The following is a 24199-nucleotide window of genomic DNA, read 5'->3' as shown; positions in this document are numbered from 1 at the left end:
GTGAAACAAAAGAGTAGCGCCTACATTTCCTCAACTTTATTTTTAACTTGGGAGATGGAAGTGAAGCTGAGTTTATTTTCCAAATCTGTCCTATTCTTCTTTTCCAAGAACATAAATCTGTTAAAGCCAGGTTTTAGCGAAGTGTTGATGTTATTCTGTACACCTCCAAGAAATGTTCATTCAATCATAAAGCGTGGGAAATGCAGGGATAAAAATGCTTATCATATATGTGACCTTCCTATTCTGGCCTTTTATGCTGCTAAGCTTTCAGCGAACTCTTATTTTGCTAGTATTCTGTTATTGTTATTTTTTGACCCAGAAGGAAGTTAAAAACTATTGGATGTTGTTAGTTGCTGTCGAGTCAGCTCTGACTCATGGTGATCTTATGTATAACAAAATAAAATATTGCCCAGTCCTACACCATCTTCATGATTGTTGGTATGTTTGAATCCATTGTCATGGCTATTGTGGCAGTCCATCTTATTGAGGGTTTTTCTCATTTTTTGTTGGCCCTCTCCTTTACCAAACGTGATGTCCTTTTCTAACGATTCGTCTTTCCGGATGATGTCTGTATCAGACTGTATTCCATTGTGATCTATGAGGTTTTCATTGGCTAATTTTCAGAAGTAGATCACCAGGCCTTTCTTCCTACTGTGTCTTAGTCTAGAAGCTCCACTGAAACCTGTCCACCATGAGCGACCCTGCAGGTATTTGAAATACCATCATTGCTTCCATCATTACAGCAACATGCAAACCACCACGGTACGGCAAATTACCTTTTGTTAAACTAAACTAGAGCAGAGATACTTCCTATGAAAAGAGCCAAGTCTTATTCCTGAGCCAAGAAGAAGAAGATAAAATCAACTACATCTGAGTTTCTAAACTCTAAGTGCTGGGACGTTATCGGTGTTTAGGAAGTGTGTGTTGTGCAGTGGCTAAGGACATCCTCAGTTTATTATCAGATTACAGTAACATTAAATTGTAGGGTGAGTGCCTTTCTTTCTTATTTTTCCAGCTGCTGTAATACTCTTATTCTTCTTAAGTGGATGTGATTACTATCAGAGTGACCTGTTTTCCAGAGTGCTGGCCAATACCGCTACTGATAACAGGGTGCCTTCGAGGTTGGTTTTAGGAAGGAGAATCTCTACTGCACCACTCCTCTGTGGGAATAAGGAGAACTGAGAGTAATGAAGATCAAAACCATTCTGAGAGCAATAGCTCCTTGTTGTTGTTGTTGCTGTGTGCCGTCAAGTCGATTCTGACTCTCATAGCGACCCCGTGTAACCGAGTAGAACTGTCCCATAGGATTTTCTAGGTTATAATCTTTACAAGAGCAGATTGTCAGATTTTTCTCCTGCAGAGATGCTGGGTGGGTTTGAACCACCAGCCTTTCTATTAGCAGCTGAGCACTTAACCACTGCACCACCAGGGCTCCTCAATAGCTCTTTCAGCAACATATTTTCCAGTTTGCCACTTTGGGAAGAGAAATGCAAAAGCTCATATTTTCCAATGAAATTAGCAAAAGTATCAAGGAATACTGCATGAAAGAGTTTGCCTGAAGAGGCCATGTTCCTTTAAATCATCAGGAAATGACTGTGTCCAGAATGTGATTCTGCTGAATACAATGCAATGCAAACCTGTCAGCCCCTCCGAAAGAAGGAAAAAAGCCTAAGAATTTTCAAAGTATAAGAGAAAGCAAGCTTTGCATCACAATCTCTGTTGATTGTACACTGGGGATCTGAGCTGGTTCTTTTGCTGCCTTTCTCATTCAAACTTTAGCGATAGATGTGCATACCATATCCCCATTCCCTGCAAAGACTTTTCATCAGCGTTGATCTATAGCTATTTGAGTGCAGTGTGTTATAGAGTGAACCAAAATTAAAATTTGTGATGTGTAAATCTCTAGTAGACAGGACTATATTGTGTTAAAACACTTTCAGGTAATTTAAACAAGAAAAGAAATCTATCTCCCTGCAAACTAGAATGTTTGCTTCAATCATCATTATTCCTTTAAAAATACTGAAATCTATCATGTGAACTTTGATTTTGCATTTATATCTGAATTCCAAAGCAGATGATTCCTGTGTTCTCCTGAGTTCCCTTCTCTTGTGTTCTGACTTTTAAAGGTACACGAACACACTCTACTTCTTTATGATGCTGATTTAAAAACCCCCTTTTTTCAACATTAAAAAAAAAAATTGTTATTTTCTGTTGTTGTTGAAAATATACACAGCAGAACATACACCATCTCAACGCTTTCTACATGTACAATTCAGTGACACTGATTATATTCTTAGAGTTGTGCAACCATTCTCACCCTCCTTTTCTGAATTATTCCTCCTCCATTAACATAAACTCACTGCCCCCTAAGGTTCCTATCTAACCTTTCGAGTTGCTTTTGACAGTTTGATCCCCGATAGGTAGTGCTCCTTTTATGTGTAAGGATTTCCTGTGACAGGTAGGATTTTGTTGTCGAATCATATGAGAAAAGCATCGAGGAGAGTGTTTCTGTCATTCAGAGTGATTTCAGCTGTGATCACCCCTACCTCTGCTGTCATGGAGGGAACCCTCCAGAAATATTGTGACCGATCCTGCAGGGCTGTCACCGGTGACACTGGAGAAGAGCGGTAGATGTGAACATGCAGATGAAAGAACACAGAGGCAAACTGGCTTCTAATTACTTCTCTTTCATGCTGATGAGACAAGACAGAGCAGTGGCAGTTGTTTATTCTGCCTGTCAGTCAGCCTCCCCACTGTATTGCTTAATCTCAGTGGTTTAAACAGGCACTCGGAGGTCTGATTCCAGGCAGTGCTATGCCTGCTGACACCCATTGCCCTCACTATAAAGCCACTTCCTCTGTCATTTGGTGTTCAGTGTTCTCTGTGGCTGGACCTCAGCCGGTGCTGCTGCTGTTTCTCCAACATTCCTGTCTTCTCCTGACCTGCCTTCTGACCCTCTGTGATAACCTCCTCACTGCCGCATACCACACACAGCCCTATGCATCCCACCAACCTTGCTTTCTGTTCCCCAGGCACACCATGGCACATGCTGCTAGAGCCAAGCCAGACCCTTTGCCCTACTGCAGTGCACACTGTCGATGTCCAAATGCCACGGGGTTTTAGTTAGTGTTTTCACTACCTTTACCTTAAAGGGCTTCACCCAAATCCCCATTATCCAACAGGATGACAATATAACCTCGTGCTGCCAATAAATGAAATGGCTGTGTTGTCTAAGAAGACATAGGGTGTCGTGGCTAGTGGCTTCATATGGCCAGTGTTAGAAACTTCCATATTAAATCAGAGACAGAGCTGGTTTTGGCCCGATGGAGGCAGCCTTGGGGGAGATGGGCCACATGGGCCAAGGATTCTGCTTTCCTGCCCTGTGGCTGGGCTTTGGCTTCTGCCAAAAAATCTAAAAACCCTAGGTCTGCATTGCAGGACTTGACTGAGTAGTACTCACTGTAAAACCCAAAGATGCTCCCTATTCTGTCTTCCCTTCTCCTCCATATGGCCATCCCAGGGTCACATTTCCTACTTGGGAACTTTGGCTACGGGGGCCAAATGTACCCACTTGTATGGCAGGTTGGATATGTTGGGGATTAACACCCCAGGAACACTGTCAACCACTGAATGACAGGAGTTGGGGGGTACATACCTGTGCTCCCTTGCTCCTAACAGGTGGGTATGTAATTCAGAGGGGTATCTTCTACGCTGGCTTCCAGACCTCCCCCAGTGGGACTAAGCCTCCATCGCCCACAGTGATGGCTGGCCCCCCACATTTCCTGGCTCATGACCCCCTTCATCGTCAAAGCCAACAACTGCGGCCGGAGTCCTTCTCATGCTCTGAGTATCTCTGACCTCCCATATGCCTTATCTCTCCTGCTTCTAGCTGAAGAACATTCTTTGTGTTAAGGACCTGTGGAATTAGAGTCGGCCCACCTAGACAATCCAAGATTACCTTATCTCAAAGTCCCTAACCTTAATCATATCCGCAAAGCCCCTTTGCCATGTACCCTAAACAAAAAAACCAATTCCAACTCATCATGACCCTATGGGACAGAGTACAGCTGCCCCCATAGAGTTTCCAATGCTGTAAATCTTTACAGAAACAGACTGCCGCATCTTTCTCCCACAGAGCAGCCAATGGGTTCAAACTGCCAACCTTTTGGTAGCAGATGAGTGCTTAACCACTGTGCCACCAGGACTCCTCCCTCTGCCATGGATCATGGCCTATTCACTGGCTCCAGGGATGAGGCTGGGGACATCTTTGGGGGGGCCTTTCTGCCTACCACAACGGGTGAGGGCACCCAATGTGAACGATGATGGTAAGCCAAGGGGACACCAAGGACCTGCTGTTCCCCTAGGATGGCCATTTGGAGGAGAAGGGAAGACAGAACATGGAGCATCTTTGGGTTTCACGGTGACTCCTATTCAGACAAACCCTGCAACACAAACCCAGGGTTTTTAGGTTTTTTATTTGTTTTCGCAGAAAGAGCCCAGGGTGGGAAAGCGTGGAGAATCATTGGCCAGTGTGGACTGTCTCCCCATGGCTGCCTCCATCAGGCTAGAACCAGCTGTCTGTCCCCTGACATTTCGAAAAGGGTGGGCATAAGGCAGAGGCCTTACTTTGGTCTGCCTGGGAGGTGCTCCACCCTCATTCTGAGATCCAGCAGTGGAGGCTTGTAAACCCTGGAGGCAGCTGCCCGTGGCCTCCAGGCAGGTGTGGGGACTCTGCCTATGCTGGCCTTTCCTTTTACATCTTCTCTCACATTGAGTGCAAGAGCATTTTCCTGATATCTTCATATTGTTTCAAAAGCAATGAAAATGTTCGTTTCAATCCCCGGTTTTATTAGCTGCAGTTGTGATAAATTTTTAAAAGTCCAGTGTGCACCTCTATTGGCAGCACACCCTTTTTAGAAAGAGTTGTTGCTGATTAGGTAAGACATGCACCGGCTCACTGGCCTTTGAAGATTAAGTGGCTGAAAAAGCCTGTACAGAGCAACTGATTCCAAAAGGATTTTCACACTGCTCCATGCACAGTCTTCTCATGGTTGATGTGCATGAAATCTTCCCCACTTCTTTGTCTTGTGGCAGGCCGTGTGCACAGATAGCTGGGGATCAAGAGAAAAATCTTCCCAGCACCTGTGGAATTAGGGCCATATGAAGAGTCAGCATGGAGAGAAATTGTAACCTCTATCAACCAGTTGCTGTCAATTCCGACTCATGGTGACCCCATGTGTGTCAGAGTAGAACTGTCCTGTGTAGGGTTTTCAATGGCTGAGTTTTTTGGAAGTAGATCACTGGGCCTTTCTTCCAAGGAGCCTCTGGGTGGATTTGAACCTCCAAACTTTTTGGTTAGTAGCCAAGCACATAACACTTGTGCCACTCAGAAACTTTGTAACATTTGTAAAGTAATGGAAAAGGAATGAGATTTGAAGCTTTGTGGGCCTTTGAGGGCCTTCCTTTGGCAGTTCCATATCTATTCTGCTTGCTCAGCACCTGAAGAACTTTCTGGAATAAGTCAAAAGTATAAATGAATGAACAAACATGTCTTAATCATCTAGTGCTGCTATAACAGAAATACCACAAGTGGATGACTTTATCAAGGCTAAGTTTATTCTCTCACAGTCTAGGGGGCTAGAAGTCCAAATTCAGGGTGCCAGCTCCAGGGGAAGGCTTTCTCTCTGTCAGCTCTAGGGAAAGGTCCTTGTCATTAATCTTCCCTGGGACTAGGAGCTTCTCAGCGCAGGAACCCCGGGTCCAAAGGATGTACTCTGCTCCCGGTGCTGCTTTCTTGGTGGTATAAGGTCCCCATGTCTCTCTGCTTGCTTCTGTCTTATATCTCAAAAGAGATTGACTTAAAACACAACCTAATCTTGTAGATTGTCTCGCCTCATTAACATAACTGCCACTAATCCCACCGCATTAGTGTCAGAAAGTAGGATTGACAACACATAGGAAAATCACATCAGATGACAAAATGGTGGACAATCACACAATACTGGGAATCACAGCTTAGCCAAATTGACACATACTTTTGGGGGACGCAATTCAATCCATGACACTGGCCTTTGTAGTTTGAACTAGTAAGACTCGCCTGGGTATTGTCTCCACAAGAAAGAGATAGCAGTTGGCCAGCATTGGCAGGCTACCCTTCCTAGATCACTTCCGGGCCCGTGGAGCCTGGCCACTCTGCATTTGGCAGTTATGGGATGTATGGAGTGGGGTGGAGTTTTCCCACCAGGGAACCAAAATTTATTCCAAGCCCACGTGGTAATTGGCAGGGGTGGGGGAGGGGTGACAGCCCTCAGAGGATTGCTGCTCAGGTCGACCCTGAGGTTCCTGGCACACCTCCCAGCCCAGGATCCCAGCTAATTCAACTCTACACAGGGCTAGGTTTCTCTCTGGCTCTTGAGGAAGCTGGAGGCATTACAGAGTTAGAACGCAGGCAGCACATGGACACTGAGGCTGTCGTGCTAGCCACCATCCATAATCACTATCTTGTGGCATGTTGTCTGGTCATGTAGGTGTTGAGCATGATATGGATGGATTTTTAATATCAAAATGTCATTCACCTTGGACAAATCTCAAGGGAATTATGCTGAGTGGGGAAAAAATAGCCAATTCCAAAAGGTTGCATGCAGTATGATTCCATTTATATAATGTTCTTGAAATGACAAAATTATATAGATGGAGAACAGGTTTGTGATTGCCAGGGGTTAGAGATGGGGGTTGGGGAGGGGCATGGTTATAAAAGGACAACAAGAGGGAGTCTTGTGGTGATAGAATATTCTGCATCCTGACTGTGGTGGTAGATACATAAACCTACATGTGAGATAAAATTGCATAGAATTAACACACACACACATACAGACACACATACACACACACAAATGAGTACAAGCAAAACTGGGGAGATATGAATAAGGTAGGTAGATTGTATCAGTGTCAGTATCCTGGTCATGATATTCTACAATTTTGCAAAACGTTAGCATTGGAGAAACTGGATAAAGCCTACATGACATCTTTCTGTATTCTTTTTTAAAAAAAAAATATTTTGTAGTGTTTTTGGTAAAAGTATACACAGCAGTTTTCCGTTCAACAATTTCTACACATAATGTTCAGTGACATTGGTTACATTCTTCACATTGTATAAACTTTCTCATTTTTTGCATTCTAGGTGTTCCACTCCCATTAATTTAGCCTCACTACCCCCAACCTTCTCATCTATGCTTTAGAGTTAACTGTTGTCCATTTGGTCTCATAGGGATAAAGGGTGAAATTGTTTACTTTTTGAGTTAACCTGCTATTTAGTTAAAAGGTGACTTCAGGGAATAGTTTCAGTTCAGGGTTTAAAGAGTATCTCAGGGCAATAGTCTCAGGGAGTTCTTCAGTCTCAATGAGTCCAGTAAGTCTGGATTCTTTGAGAATTTGAAGTTCTGTTCCATATTTTTTTCCCTTTCTCTCAGGTTCCGCCTATTGTGACCCTGATCAGAATGTTTGGTAGTGGTATCTGCATTATTTCTTACAACTGCATGTGAGTCTACAATTGTCTCAAAGTAAAATGTTCGATTAAAAAAAAAAGAAATGAATCATAGGCAAATGTTGATGTTCTAACTTAATGTTTTCTTTTTTCTGTCCTTTTCTTCTCATATCCCTTTAATCAGATCATGGCAGCAGATATTGATTTAGCATTCATTGATGAATACGGGGCATGACCTGAACACAAGGGCCTTGGCAGGATGCAGCTACTGTATAGTTAGGACATAAATAATGCTGCAATCATTATTATTGATTAAGAAAGCATGACTTTGTGGTGAATATATGAGTGTGCAATGAAGACTAGCTTGGAAAAGGCGGACATTTAATCTTTGCAGTATTTCTTTTGCCCTGGTCTTACACAGAAAGTCTCTGGGTGGTACAAATGGTTAAGCACTCTACTACTAGCTGAAAAGTTGATGGTTCAAACCCACCCAGAGGTGCTTTGGAAGACAGGCCTGGTGAGGTCCTTCCGAAAAAATCAGTCATTGAAAATCCCGTGGAGCACAGTTCTACTCTGCACACACAGAGTTGGAATCAACTCAACGATAATGGGTTTTTTTTGTTGTTGTTATTTGTTTTTCATATACACAAAAAACTTGGCACCTAACAACAACTGACCTAAAGACTGACAGTTTGAATCTACTTATCAGCATTGTGGAAAAAAGGTCTGGCAATCTGCTTTTGTAAAGATTGTTGCTGTTGTTGGATGCCATCGAGTCAATTCCGGCTCATAGCAACCTCATGTGACAGAGCAGAACTGCCGCATAGGGTTTTCTAGTTGGTAATGTTTATGGAAGCGATCACCAGGTCTTTTCTCCTGCAGAGCCACTGGGTGGGTTTGAATCACCAATCTTTCAGTGAGCAGCCAAGCCTTTAACCATTAATAGGAACCCTGGTGGCGCAGCGATTAAGTGTTCGGCTGCTAACCAAAAGTTCAGTGGTTTTGAACCCACCAGCCACTCCACAGGAGGAAGATGTGATAGTCTGCTTCTGTAAAGATTACATCCTTGGAAACCCTATGGGGCTGTTCTCCTCTAACCTATATACCGTGGCTATGAGTTGGGATGGATTTGATGTCAATGGGTTTGGTTTTTGGTTTCTTTAACCATTGTACCACCATTATAGCCAAGAAAACCCTATGGAACAGTTCTACTCTGTAACACATAGGATTGCCCTGAGTTGGAATCAACTAAATGTTAATGGGTTTGTTTGTTTGTTTGTTTATATACACAAAAAAAACTTGGTAGAGGAGTTCGCCTCAGTCTAGTGAGTTTGCAGCCATTGGCTCAGCCAGATAGATGATCCAGGCAGACTGTTTCTGCCTGAGTGATCCAGGTAATTGCAGAATTATGCCTCACTTTGCCTCCACTCAGAAACCTGCAACATTCTCTCCTTTATCATCTCCTTTCAATGCCAAGCTTTCATTTCTCTCTTTCCTCCTTTAGGTTCCACCCTGTTTTAAAGATACATTCAATATTGGTGGCATGCTAAGCTATATTATCCACATTCGATGCAATTACAATTAAAATAAACAACTCTAGAAAATAGTGCCCAGAAATTAATTAGCACACAGAAAGTGAATACAACACCCTTTTGTTGTTTTGATAATTCAATCACTACCATCTTGGTACTTGACAGACTTGGCTGTGCCACTGTTGAGTTTCTGCTGAGTAAACTGAGAAAAATATTGCAGTTTACTCTCCAAGGAAATTCATTGTTTAATACACCACCGTTTTCTTGTTGAACAGGCGAATTGAGTATCTACAGATAAGCAAGTGGTTAAGAGTTTCCTTTGGTACTAAAGATAGATGAGACACCTTTTTTTCCCTTTTTGCTATTATTTTGTATTCCATTGAGGTATTGTATCTATATTTTGGGGAAGAACTGCTGAGACTTTAAAAAATATGTTAACAGGTTACACGGTTTCCCTGATGTAGGCCTGGTGGCATGCTCTGGCACTTTATTTGACATGCATCATGAGTTGGTGTTTAGATACTGAAGCAAACTAGCCTATAAAATGCTATGCTGTAAATGTAAACCTTTATGAACCTCTTGGGATAGTCCCTCTAAAATGTGAATTAAAATATTTCATGATTCAAGCCTATAAACTGAAAAGTAGCCATCACCCTGAGTATTGATTTGCTTTCTGAAACCTGGGAATACAAACTGTGGCCTCTGCTCACTGAATACTGAGTTTGTGTGTATGGTAGCAACTGATGATGAAGTTTTAAAAAATAGTTTCACAAAGGGGCTCAGACCGCGTAAGATTATTAAGGTCTTTTGAAATATACTTCTTTAACTTAGGGTTATTTTATTATTTTTTTTCTTCTTGTTTAAAGAGCCGCCCTATTTTACCGCTGAACCGGAGAGCCGGATTTTAGTTGAAGTAGAAGAAACCGTGGACATCGCATGCCAAGCGATGGGTGAGTGTGGAGAAGCTGTTGTATAACAGCCATGATATGGAGGAAGGAAATGGTATTTTTCCAGGACAAGATGGGAGATGTGAAGTGTGATGGGTAAGAACAGAGACTTTGGAGTAGAACTCAGTTAAGCCCCTGGATGACGTAGAAAGGTGAGCACTCGGCTACTAACGGAAAGGTTGGAGTCCACCCAGAGGTGCCTTGGAAAAAAGGCCTAGTGATCTACTTCTGAATAAGCAGCGATTGAAAATCCTATGGAGCACAGTTCTACTTTGACACACATGGGGGCGCCATGAGTCAGAATCGACTTAACGGCAACTGATACTGGCAAACTCAGTTATTGGGCATGTGACCTTGGACAATGTTTTTGACCTTGCTGAACTTTTGCTTACTCATTTGTAAAACAGAGGTAATAATATTTACCCAAGGAAACAAAAAGAAGGCTTAACCCCATCTGTCCCAAACAAGGGAGAGGCCAACAGTCATGTCCTCATGGCTCCCCTTCAAATTCTCTGATTCCATAAGAGCATGACAAGATTTGGGATAGAACATTCATCCTCACCCATGGGCAATTGAGACTGATGGCAAATCTGCTCTGTAGGAAGAGAGATTGTTTTAAATTTTTTGAATAGGAAATCTTCCTATTTTTCTACCTTTCCAGCTTTGGTTCAACTCTTCTCTTGTTATCCAGATAATCCTATACCTCATCCCCCATTCCCTTATTACTGGCTGTCCATTGCTACCATTTTATGCCTTTCGGACAACATGGGGAGTATACAAAACCTCCTAACAAAGACAAGCTTTTTAAGGCAATTTCATTCACAAAAGCTGTGTTTATATTCTGGAGACTGTCAAGAAATGAAAAGGACCTTCTCTTTTATGTTAGTACATGTCCGTCAAATTAAGGGTGAGTATTTTCTTCTACCAGAGTCCCCCAGTGGTACAAATAGTGAACACACTTGGCTGCTAACCCAAAGTCTGGAGATTCGAGCCCATCCAGAGGCACCTCGGAAGAAAGGCCCAGCAGTCTATTTCCAAAACAGCAGTCATTGAAAACCCTATGTAGCACAGTTCTACTCTGACACACATGGGGTCACCATGAGTTGGAATTGACTCAATGGCAACTGTTTTTATGTATTTATTTTTGGTATTTTCTTCTACACCTCTAAGAGCTTGGAGAAAAGGAGTACCTTTGTAAATCTTCAAAATAGCTCCATAAGAGAGATATTGTATCCCCCTGTACGCATAAGGAAACCAAGCATCAGGCAGCAAGGTTAAGTAACTCGGCCAAGGTGCAGAGCCACGAAGATGAACTGAGATGCTTGTGTAAGACCATCACCCAGTGCCTGGTGTATAGAGTTTTACTCATCAAGTATTGGCTAAGTAACTTACCTAGGGGGAACAAAAAACAAACCAGTTGTCACTGAGTTGATTCAAGTGGCAATCCCATGTGTATTGGAGTAGAACTGCATTCCACAGGGTTTTTAATGGCTTATTTTTTTTCAGAAGTAAGTTTCCAGGCCTTTCTTCCAAGGCACCTCTAGGTGGACTTAAAACTCCAACCTTTCAGTAGGCAGCGAAGCACTAATCATTTGTGCCACCTAGTGACTCCAAGTTACCTAGGGTCACATGGTAATAGAAACAGGATCCAAACCAAATCCACTTGCTGGATACCTGTCCTTCCTCTGAGAGCTGGGGCCCTGAGGCTTTGAACAAATGTCATTTATCTATAGGTACAGGTGATTTCATTTTACTTGGTTCAACGATCAATGCCCATGGAAGCAGCAGTGAAGAAATCAAACGATATATTACACTGGGAAAATCCTCTGCAAAAGACCTCTTTAAAGTGTTAAAAAGCAAAGATGTCACTTTGAGGACTAAGGTGCACTTGACCCAAGCCATGGTATTTTCATTCACCTCATATGCATGCAAAAACTGGACAATGAATAAGGAAAACCAAAAAAGAATTGATGCATTTGAATTATGGTGTTGGCAAAGAATATTGACTATACCATGGGCTGCCAGAAGAACGAACAAATCTGTCTTGGAATAAGTACAGCCAGAATGCTCCTTAGAAGCAAGGATGGCAAGACTTCCTCTCACATACTTTGGACATGTTCTCAGGAGAGACCAATACCTGGAGAAGCACATCATGTTTGGTAAAGTAGAGGGTGAGCAAAAAAAGGAAGAACCTCAACGAAATGGATTGACACAGTGGCTGCAGCAATGGGCTAAAAAGTAGCAACAATTGTGAGGATGATGCAGGACCGGGCAGCACTTCTTTCTGTTGTGCCTGGGGTTGCTGTGAGTCAGAGCCAACACGACAGTGCCTAACAACAACAGCAACATATGCACAAGTAAATGCACGTCATTCTTGCTTCTGAAAGTGAGTGGGTGTCACTGGGAGCAGTGTCGATGCTAAAGTTGGAGATGAGCATCTAAAGAGAGCACTTTCCTCTCTCCTGTCTGTGCCTTGGGGACAACTGCTACCATCCTGCGGGCTTGCTCCGTGAGGAGTTGTGGCTCCAGCTGCTGGTCTGCTTACAATGTTCCCTCTGTTCCACTTCTGCTCCCTCTATTCTAGCTTCAGCAGTACAGTGCAGGGAGGGGAGAAACAGAATGGGGGAGTCCCCCTGTTCTAGCTCCACCAGTACAGCACAGGGAGGGGAGAAGTGGAATGGGGGAGTCCCCCTGTTCTAGCTCCACCAGTACAGCACAGGCAGGGGAGAAGCAGAATGGGGGGGGGGTCCCCTGTTCTAGCTCCACCACTGCAGCGCAGGGAGGGGAGAAGCGGGATGAGAGGGGGGTAATGTAAATTTTAAATGGAAATATTTTCCTATCTGTGGTTGCATTGTTCTCTTTTTTGTGTAAACGCCTGCTTTTTAAGGCCAACAACTCAGTGATTGTGAAGTTATAAAATATTTAGAGTGCTTTTCTTTTAGAAATGCATGCATACAATACTGAGGGGGATGAGATTTCTGTTTATGACATTAAATGGCCCCAAATAGAAATACTCCTGCTCTGCTATGTACTAACAATTATTTTTCAATAAATAACAATCTTAAATTCTCCCTTTTATAAGAGAATGGTTTTTTTTGTATGATTTCTACAGAATAAACTACTTGTTAAGTATAGACTTATAAATATATATTGAACGACTCTTTCAACATTGCATTGCTATCGTTTAATTTACTGCTTTCTGTTAATTTTGACAATGAAACTATAGCAGAATGGGAAGTGGTTATTCTTTCTGAAAGCTATATCATGTAATTGCTATTATGAGATTTTACATGAATTGGTTATGCTTTTACCTTGAAATGGATTCTTTTTTTAATTTCCTGATCTAATGAAAAGTGACAGAAACATAATGAAGCCAAAGAGCAGAATCTGCGAATATATTAATTTGAAAAAATTCTGTGACATTAACTTTATTTATTAAAGAAGACATGTTGCACTTGCATACCATCTTGAGTTAAGGGACTTCAATGTGCTTTTCACCACAAATCACATCAATACCTGTTTTAATTTAAGTCCATTTCATATTTAGAGAAACTGAGGTACAGAACCACCTGAGATCTAGATATTTCTGCACTCTCCCACAGGCCCGCAACAGACATACTCAGGCCCACCATATTCCTGGACTTTCTTACCTTGTGTGCTTTGGCTTAGTTCTATAGATTGCCCCTCTTCTACCCAACTGCCCCTTCTCAGGTGGGCTTGACCTTTCAGGAAGGCTCGGAGAGAAGTCATGAGGAAGCAGTCTTCCACTCTTGCTAGTAACCCACCACCCAGAGAAGCTACCAGAAGATCGAGCCCGGTGTCCCCTCACCCAGGGTTTGTCCCATGCAGCAAGGCCACCAGGGAGAGCAGTGTGACAGCCAGGATTCCTCGGAGTCTGGGATATAGGCCCTAGCCACAGCCACCGTCTGACCCTGCCTCATAGCCCCTCACAGTGGGACCTCTTTCTCTGCAAACAGGAGCACAGACCTGTGCAGGCTCAGAGAAGCACCAGGAAGGACCACAGCCCAGGTGACAGGAGTCGATGCAGTGCATCCTCTTGACACCTTTCTGTGTCACTTTCTTCATATTAGATTAGAAAGATAATACTTCCCGGGGCGGTGGGGGGGGTGGTCAAAAGGACTAACACATGAGAAACAGCCTGTAAAATGTTGCTATTTTAGCTTTTTAAACATCTTTGCCTCAGGCTCATGTAAGGAATTCTTAGAATTTCAACTTTTGTTTGTTTTTAATGCCTGTTTATTTCCACTCCTGCACAGGGGTCCCCCTGCCAACCCTCCAGTGGTACAAGGATGCTGTAGCCATCAACAAGCTCCAGAATCCTCGATACAAAGTGCTCTCAAGTGGAGGCCTGCACATCCAGAAACTGCATCCAGAAGACTCTGGAATCTTCCAGTGCTTTGCCAGTAATGAAGGCGGAGAGATCCAGACCTATACCTACCTGGACGTCACCAGTGAGTACTGCCTTGAGCACAGCTGGACCCCCGGGTCCACCTTCTGGACTAGGCCTCAGGCCAGAGCTTCCAATCTCTGCCCCCTACACAAATGGTAGTCTCTGTTCAGCCTGCTGAGGTGCAGGGACAGGGTGCTGTGGCCAGAGGTGACCAGGCTTAGGAGAGCTATTTCACTGTGTCTTAGTCAGCTAGTGCTGCTGTAACAGAAATACCACAAGAGGGTGGCTTTAATAAACAGAAATTTATTTTCTCACAGTTTAGGAGGCTAGAAGTCCAAATTCAGGGTACCTGCTTTAGGGGAAGGCTGTCTCTCTGTAGTCTCTGGGGAAGGTAACTTGTCTCAGCTTCTGTAGCCCCAGTGTTTCTTAGTTCCTTGGCTATCACCATGTGGCATCTATCCTCCCCTGTTTGTGCTTACTTGCTTCTGTGCCTAATCTGCTCTTTTTATATCTCAAAGTTTATTAAGTTTAGAACATACCCTACAGTGATATGGCCTCATTAACATAACAAAGAAAACCCTATTCCCAAACGGGACTACATACACACGCATAGGGGTTAGAATTCCAATACATATTTTGGAGGGACACAATTTAATCCATAACACACAGGGAAGTGCTACTGAAGCCCATGTACCCCAAAGACACCCCATTGTTTCACTACCTGCCGGCAGCACCCCTTTTGTCCTGTGAGCCATGGTTTCCCCATGCTGAGCTGTCCTCCATCTTAAGGAGTAGAGAAAAATCCTAATTTTTCTGCACAGAACTAGAATGACTGTTGAATGAATAGCTCACACCTAACCTTTTTCTTTTGATCTTTTTTTCCATCTTCTATATTCATTTTCTATTTTAGTTTTATTGAACAATTACAGTTCTTTTGCGGGTTTCTTTTATTATCCCATTAACAGAAATACCTTGGCAATCTTTCTCTGAAAAATAGAATAAAAGTAAAAGCTTTCATGGTATCTGTGGGTTTTCCTTTTAATCTCCTGTTGTTGTCACATTCTTCTTCTAATATGAAGTAGAATTTAGTGGTTATGGAATTATACCTTTCATTTTTGTCCTTTTTGGAGCAAAATGCTATTATCCCCTCAGGTACAAGACCTTTTGAGAAAGCTAGTCAGTGTCAGAGTTTGCGTAGCAAATGACCTTCATCACCCATAGCTAGTGAGGAGGCTGATGAAGCCTAGAAAGAGCCACACATACAATTTAGTAAACTTGGGGTCACTTCCTTAAACCTTGCCCTGGGGTGAACTTTGTCCTCTGGTTTGGAGCATTGGAAACCAATATTGCTTTGAATAGTAGAAATAATATTGGGTACTTAAGCTGGAAACTGAGTTTTGATCAATTAGAATTATTTAAAGCCTCTCTTGCCATCGCAGGCCAGGATACCCTGGGGCTGGGGTCAGCAAAGCTTTCCTGTAAAGGGACAGATAGTAAACATTTTAGACTTATATCTCTGTCACAACTCAACTCCGCTGTTATAGGGCGAAAGTAGCCAAAGACAGTATGTAAGCAAGTGAGCGTGGCTGTATTCCAATCAAACTTTATTTACAAAAACAGGCAACAGGCTGGATTTGGTCTTGGGTTTGTAGTTTGCCAACCCTCGCTCTAGGGGAAAGGAGCCCTGATGGTGCAGTGGTTAAGCGCTCGGCTGCTAACTGAAAGGTTGGCGGTTCAAACCCACCAGCCACTCCGCAGGAGAAAGACCTGGTGATGTGCTTCTGTAAAGATTACAGCTTAGGAAACTCTATGGGGCAGTTCTACTCTGTTGTATAGGGTCACTGTGAGTCAGAATTGACTTTGCGGCACCTAAGGACAACAACAACAAATTCTAGGGAAAGACCTGGGAATTAGAAGATGATGAGACCTGGGGTAGATCACTTAATTTCTCTCCGCCTCAGCTTCCTCATCTCTTAAACTGGAACCAACCCAGCCCCCTTCACAGGGTTATTGGATCAGACTGAAATCTAAATGAAAGTGCTACCTAAACTGGTTACCATGGCAACTGGAGAGCAAACACAGAAATAGTAATAATAATGTTGTCTGTTTTGTAACGTGGATTTTTTTTTTCCTCAAATTAAAAGGGGAAAAAAAACTTGTTTAAGAAAATCAATATTTATTCCTTCACTTAACACATGTTTCTTGAGCACCAAGTGTCAGGTGGTGGGGCAGAAGTTGTGAGGAAGACTGGCGGCTCTGTGCTATGCTTCCAGTGTGAGGGCTGTGGGGTGACAAGGACGAGATGACCTCAGACGGAGATGAGTGCTGTAAGGGAGATGAGGGGCTAGCCATGTCACACTGGACAGTCAGGGAGGATTTCTCTGGGGAGATAATACTTGAGCTGAGCCCTGAGTGGGAAAAAGAGCTTGTTTGCACACCCTCGGGGACACCCATGTCACAGGAAGAACCACAGGCTCCTCAGAGGAGCACGCCCGAGTGTCTATAGATAGGAGGCAACTGGTGAGAACGGAGCCTGACCCTGAGCATGGGCAGTGGTAGGAGAGAAGGGAGGGTAAGGAGGTCTCAGAGCAGTGGGGAGCCTAGGGGGCACGTGAGCAGTGATGGCACCGAAATCTTAGAAGGACACCCGGGGTGCTGGATGCAGTGTGGACTGTCTGAGGCGGCAGCAGCGGCACTGAGGCCAGATAGGAGGCATCATCCAGGTAAGACCCTCAACTCAGGTGGCAGCATACATAGACATAATGACCAGGTTTCGGATGTACTTTGGAGGTGGGATCCATGGGATTTGCCATGGTTTGTAGGAGTCTCTGGGTGGCATAAACAGTTAACACATTTGACTGCTAACCAAAAGGTTGGCAGTTCGAATCTCAGAAGAAAGGCCTGGTGATCTACTTCTGAAAAATCAGCCATTGAAAACCCGATGGAGCCCAGTTCTACTGTGACACACCTGGAGTCACATGAGTCAGAATGGACTTGATGGCAGCTGTTTTGATTTTAGTTTTTGGTAGGGATTCCCACCAGGGGAAGGAATGGATGAGCGACTGGGCCCTGGTCTCCTGTGTCCTGCCTGCTTCTCCCTGAATGGGCTGTCAGCCATCACAGAAGATTTGGGATTCTATGTCACTGTTGTACCAGGGATGACGGTTTAATCGTTATCAGAGAAGCACAAAGTCAGATAAGCCCTCGCTGAAACCCACCTGTGCGAACTCCTCTCTCCACTCAGTTTGACCTGGGCTGCTGGAGACCCTCACAGTCCCGTGAACACGAAGAACCTTCCAGCACTGGGGGCCATGACACTGCCTAGAAATTGATATTTACTGAAGTCCTTGGAATCTGGTCATCTGCGTACTTGAACTTTCAGAATGGATCCTAGCAACCACGGAAGTGTCATCTTTTGGAAGAAGTATAATATTAAAAATTAACTCTTACTATTTTTCCAAAGGGTGAAAGCTGTTGGTGTGGTTTATCTCAGCAACAGTCTCTTCTCTCTTGAACATTCATCTACGACCATTCTTCCTGGGCCCTGCACTTTCCCCCTATGTATCCATCATGTCATGAGATTGTATTTTCTCCTCAGGTTGTAAACAAAAATAGGTAATTCCTGGGAGATGCATAATGAAAGGTTATAGTCACTCCTGACAGGTTTTCATTTTTTACCGCCACCAGTATCTCTTTGATTGGTTCTATAAAATCCCATATGGGACGCTCCACCAGGCTGGTTTGAGCATCTCTGAGGGACAGCGTACTGATGAGTTATCTTCTGTATGCAGATATCGCTCCTACGTTCACACGGCGCCCAGCGGACACCACGGTGACAGATGGGATGATGGCCATTCTCACGTGTGCAGTGTCTGGGGCTCCCAAACCAGCCATCACGTGGAAGAGAGGTGGGTACTTCTTTCCGTGACATCATGGCCAATGTAGGAAATGAACCCGCTAGGCAAGGGTTGTGTTTTATTATTCTCACTATGATTCATCCATTCATTCAGTCAGGATTAAGAATCGAGTTCTTGATCCCCCGCCAGGTGCTAGATGCCAGGATACAAGGATGAGTAAGACAGGTGAGACTCCTGTCTCCATGGAAGTTACAGTCTAGAAAACAAAACAGACACTAAAAAATAATAATAATTACACAAATATCACTTTCCTCTGCCTGTGCCCTTTAAAGAGTGACTTAGGCCATTTGGAGTCCCATAAATACTAGTTACTTGATTTGGGGTAACTCTCTTAGGACTCAGTTTTCCCATTTGTGAAATGAAAGTGTTCTTCTCTGGTAATATTCAAAATATGAGGCAGTAGTTACCATCAATGGTAGAATTCTTGCCTTTGATGCAGATGACCTGGGTTCGATTCCCAGCCGATGCACTTCATGCACAGCCACCACTTGTCTTTCAGTGGAGGCCTTCGTGTTGCTATGATGCTGAACAGGTTTCAGTGGCGCTTCCAGACTAAGACAGATTGGGAGGAAAGGCCTGGTGATCTACTTCTGAAAATCAGCCAGTGAAAACCCTATGGAGCACAACGGTCTGATCCACAACCGATCATGGGGATGGCATAGGACTGGGCAGCTTTTTGTTCCATTGTGCATAGGTCACCATGAGTGGGGGGCTGACTAACAACAACAACAATATTTAAAATTAAGAATCATGTCTTTTTTTTTAAAGAAAGAAAGCTGCTTCTACCACAGGATAGTTTTGCTACTTCCCAGTTTGACATATGTGAATCTCTGATTTCCAGCTTTGTTTTGGGTTCCTTTGAAGAGTGGCATCATGTCCTAACCTTCTTTGTAGTTCTCCCTGCACCTTACATAGAGCCGGGCACAAGTGTTCTTACCAACAGTGCCTGTTCTTAAATGGTGTTGATTCATTTCGATCCATTCGTAATGCTTGCTGAGCCTCAACGTTTATATCTTGTCCATGACACCAGAAAACCACGTGATGGCTTTTCACTCTCAGAAATAACATTTTTGCACTCAGAACGTACCTTCTAAACAATAAAGATCTGAGAAACTATAGATCAGTAAGAAGAGGGGTGAGTTTTCCTTTTTTTGATATACAGTAAAACCTGCTAAAGCCAGAAGCTGTGTAAGGCAGAAACTTGTCAGGGAAGGAAAACTCAAATATTTTGCACTACCAGGGAGTGATAGAAAAGTGGTAAGACCTCACCCTGTCAAAGGCAGAAAACTTGCGAGACCTGGAAAAACAAGGTGGTCCCATTGATTTCCGGCTCTCCCACGTTTCACTGTATTTTGTTTTCTTCCTGATTTTTGAATATACTATTAGTTTTATATAAAAAGCTTTCAGATGCATGAAAATATAAAGAAAAAATAAAAAGCAACCATAATCTCATCACCCAAAGATAACCATGTATGTGAATCATAATTTGTTTAACCAAATCTCTCATTATTGGACAATTATGATCTGGATTTTTGTTATTATAAATAATGCTAAAAGAAACTGCTTCTGTTGTTATCGTATGTAAAATTTTAACTTTATTCTGATTATTAAATTATGTTCTCGGTAGTGGCTCCAACCATTACCTTCTTTTCTTTCAAGTATTATAGCTCTAACATTCCTGTTTCCTCCACTGTTCTCAGGGACCCAGATTTTGGCCAGTGGCTCAGTTCAGATTCCTAGATTCATGCTTCTTGAGTCCGGGGGTCTGCAGATAACCCCCGTCTTCGTCCAGGATGCTGGCAACTACACCTGCTATGCCACGAACACAGAGGGCTCCCTGGATGCATCTGCTGTGCTCACCGTGTGGAGTAAGGACCACACTTCCTGAAACCTCCCATCACTCATGGCACAGTCACGTGTCATCTGTTGGAATGTCAGCATGCCCTCGGACATCCTAATTTAATCAAAAGAGAATGGTTGTTGTTACAACTAATTCATAGAAATCTGTTGAGTAATTAAGTTTTCAGTTTCCCAAGAATGATTAGAAAATATATTCAAAGATTTAACAGGGACCTTTCAGGGGAGATAAAAGATTGACTTTTTAAAAGATGTCTCTTGAGTAAGGATATTATTCCAAACTAGCTCAAATAAATAAATTGTTTTGTTGGTTAATTTTTTAAGTGTTATATAAGAAAAGTACATCAAGAATACAAATCCTAGGGAAGGTATTTTTTTTTTTCCTACTCTATCACTATTTTCAGCCAGAACACTTCTAGTATATTAAATATGAATTTTTCTTCTATATTAGAAGTGAACTAAAAGAAAGACCCTTGCTCTTTCTCTGGCTTGTATCTATTCTCATTTTATCTATGATACAAGTTTCTGAAATGCAGAATAAATTATTTTCCAGAACATAAGTATTGGAGCACCAAATATCACATCCTGCCCCACTTTTATTAGCTTAAATTGCCAGTGTAGTTTTTCTCTCTGCTTCCTTCAAATCTATGTTACTAAAAAGTCATTGTTCAAAAAATGCAAAAGACAATGCTCTCTAACAGATTTTCATAAAGCTATCTACATAAGAGAGAATATTTTTAACTTGCTTGAGTGAATCATTTGTTAAAATGCCCTCCTTAAGGAAAAACCAAATCATTGTGCTTTACTTCATACTTATCTGGATTTTTCTAAGATATGATTGGAGTCCACCTAGAAAAATGACCCTTTCTAATTTATTAGGCATTCTAAAAATATCACCAGCTTAAAAGAAATCAATACAAATACCCACAGTACTGTCAAGTACTAAAAAAAGAGTTTTTATTCCATTTGGTGGTTGACTCCATTATCCACTTCTAATTCATCATATAGCCCTAAAAATTAACTGTACATGATAAAAGCTTGTGAAAAAGAGGCCAGTGATGTCTGAATCTCTGTAGATCACTAACCAGAAAATTCTGTGGGCCTGCTGTGATTCAAAATTATGCCAACAGTGGGATAATTGACGTAATTCTTTTGTGGCTTATACAGCATTTTCACATGCATTGCTTAGTTTAATCTGTACAACTGTTGTTGTTAGTATCTCCCTTTTATGAAAAAGAAAGCTAAGGCTCAGAGGGTCTTTCCAGATGCAGTGCTAGCAAGTGGTCAAGCTGGGCCTTAAGCTTCATCTTGTGACCCTCCATACCTGGGTTCTGTTCATGGTACCAGAGTAGCCTCAGCTTAGAGGTGTGTGCTGTGAGGGTCCATGTCCCAAGGCTGTGTCCAGGGAAAGCCCCAGGAAGCCCTGCCCCGTTGGCATCCCCTATGGAACACGGGGGCTGCAGGTCTGGACCAAGTCCTACACCTGCCCTTGGTACCAGCTCCACCGTGAACCAGCTGTGCAATGCCAGGCAAGTCACAATGTTGCTGAGTATCTGTTTTCACTTCGGAAACCTGGGAGTAGTAACAGTAGAGCCCTCGCAAGGTTAGCGTGAGGATTAAATGAAATAATATATGTGAGAGCACTTTGTCAAGTCGTGACATGCCATTCAAGCATTGGAAGTGACTAGAATGACGATGATCTTGTGAAAGAACGTAGAGCGTTACCTAATAGTATGTTGTTGCTAACTGCCATACAGTCGGCCCCCGACTCATGCAACCCCATGTGTACAGAGTAGAACTGCTCCACAGGGTTTTCTTGACTGTAATCTTTACGGAAGCAGATCGCCAGGCCTTTCTTTCATAAAGCAACTGGGCAGGTTCTAACCACCAGTCTTTTGGTTAGCAGTACACCACCAGGGCTCCTTACCTAATAGTATAGAACCTTCCAAATATTGCATCAGTCCCTGGGTAGCACAAGTGGTTTGTGCTCGACTACTAACTGAAAGGTTGGCAGCTTAAACCCACCCAGCCGGCACCATGGAAGAAAGGCCTGGGGATCTGCTTCTATAAAAATTATAGCCAAGAAAACGCTATGGAGCTCAGTTCTACTCTGTAACACATGGGGTCGCCATGAGCCAGAATCAACTTGGTGGCAATGGGTTTGGTTTTTTTTTTGGTTTTAAATATTGCATATGCTCTTCAACTCTCGTTTCCTTCTGCAATTGTTTGAAGGTCCAAGAGTGCTCTAGAAGGGGCAGGGAGGCTTGGCCCACTCAGCTGCTATACAGAAAGGTCGGCTCTTAATCCCCCAAACATTTCTGAGCACTTCCATTTACACTCTTTGCCAAGAGAAAACTTGGAGGTTTTGATGTCATATGACCAATCTGTTACCCCCTGAGGGAGAAGCTTTCATGATTGTAATTTTATCTGAGTTGTGACTTCTGTTTTTTCAGATCGAACATTCATCGTTCACCCTCCAGAGGATGGGGTGGTGATTAAAGGGACCACTGCCACGCTGCACTGTGGAGCAACGCATGACCCAAGGATTTCTATCCGGTCAGCCCAATTATAACACTCAGTGGCTTATTAATATTCTGTGGGCTTATAATTGAAGGTTATAAGAGATGAGAAGGGGGACTTTTAGGAACTTTGATTTCAGCTTCAGATCCTTGATGCGGCATCTCACGGTTGTTGGCTGTACCATTAATCATACAAATCCCATTTTCCACTCTGGCCTTACATATTATTTACAGTGAGCTATGCTCCACTTCATGACTCCAGTACAGCTTTTCAGGATTCTCCTGCCCAGGTTCATACACTATCTGTAAGGCGTACTTGTCAAAGGCTGATTCTTAATGAGAGAAAAATCTGGAGGGATCAAGTCGGATTTCAGTGGTGTTTACACTGGGACCGTGGAACACTTAGGAGGCGTTTTCTGTACTCCCAGGACTGTTTCCATTGTAAAAGGAGGAGTGAAGGGGGAAGGCCTGTCTACAGAAGAAAGGCAACCACGGTTATCTAATGCATTTACAGTAAAACACATTTGGAGAAGGGAACTGGGTGGCTTGGAGATTTGCTAAAGGGATTGTAACCTTCCGTCTTTGTCTATGGAGTCCCTGGGTGGTGCAAATGTGTGATGAATGCACTCAGCTGCTAATGGAAAGGTTGAAGGTTCAAATCCACCCAGAGGCACCTCAGAAGAAAGTCCTGGTGATTTACTTCCGAAAAATCAGCTCTTGAAAACCCTGTGGAGCACAGTTCTACGCTGACATACATGGGGTCACCATGAGTAGGAGTCAACTTGATGGCAACTCGTTTTGTTTTATACATGTTATCCTAGACACATTGATTGTGGATCGAAGTAAAACGAAATCCTTGGCAACATCAATCTTTTCTCTGTTTATCATGCTGTTGCTTATTGGTCTAGTTGTGAGGATTTTCGTTTTCTTTATGTTGAGGTGTAATCCATGCTGAAGGTCGTAGTCTTTGATCTTCATCAGTAAGTGCTTCAAGTCCTCTTTGCTTTCAGCAAGCAAGGTTGTGTCATCTGCATATCGTAGGTTGTTAATGAGTCTTTCTCCAGTCCTCATGCCGTGTTCTTTTTCGTATAGTCCAGATTCTCAAATTATTTGCTCAGCATACAGATTATGGAGGCAGTAGTCAAGAAATCAAATGATACATTGCATTGGGCAAATCTACTGCAAAAGACCTCTTTAAAGTGTTAAAGAGCAAAGATGTCACTTTGAGGACTAAGGTGCGCCTGACCCGAAACCCATCCAAACCCATTGCTGTCAAGTCGATTCTGACTTATGGTGCCGGACCCAAACCACAGTATTTTCATTCGCCTCATATGCATGCAAAAGCTGGGCAATGAATAAGGAAGACTGAAGAAGAACTGATGCATTTGAATTATGGTGTTGGTGAAGAATATTGAATATACCGTGGAATGCCAGAAGAATCAACAAATCAGTCTTGGAAGAAGTACCGCCAGAATACTCCTTAGAAGTGAGGATTGTGAGACTTTGTCTCACGTACTTTGGACATGTTATTGG

The 24199-nt window shown here is 43.0% G+C and overlaps 1 protein-coding gene across 1 annotated transcript in view; it reads left to right on the top strand.

Annotated features, from left to right (window-relative positions):
- The window catches only part of SDK1 (sidekick cell adhesion molecule 1), an 819863-nt gene that overhangs the window by 445991 nt on the left and 349673 nt on the right, over nucleotides 1-24199 (top strand). The window contains exons 7-11 of the mRNA XM_004385956.1: nucleotides 9882-9965; nucleotides 14240-14434; nucleotides 18165-18281; nucleotides 19991-20158; nucleotides 22601-22703. Of these exons, the coding sequence (XP_004386013.1) occupies nucleotides 9882-9965; nucleotides 14240-14434; nucleotides 18165-18281; nucleotides 19991-20158; nucleotides 22601-22703 (667 nt within the window). The remainder of the gene's footprint in view (nucleotides 1-9881; nucleotides 9966-14239; nucleotides 14435-18164; nucleotides 18282-19990; nucleotides 20159-22600; nucleotides 22704-24199) is intronic.

Source organism: Trichechus manatus, unplaced genomic scaffold (genome assembly GCF_000243295.1).
Source record: "Trichechus manatus latirostris isolate Lorelei unplaced genomic scaffold, TriManLat1.0 scaffold00151, whole genome shotgun sequence".
NCBI classification, from domain to species: domain Eukaryota; kingdom Metazoa; phylum Chordata; class Mammalia; order Sirenia; family Trichechidae; genus Trichechus; species Trichechus manatus.
This window is presented reverse-complemented; position numbering and strand designations above follow the sequence as displayed.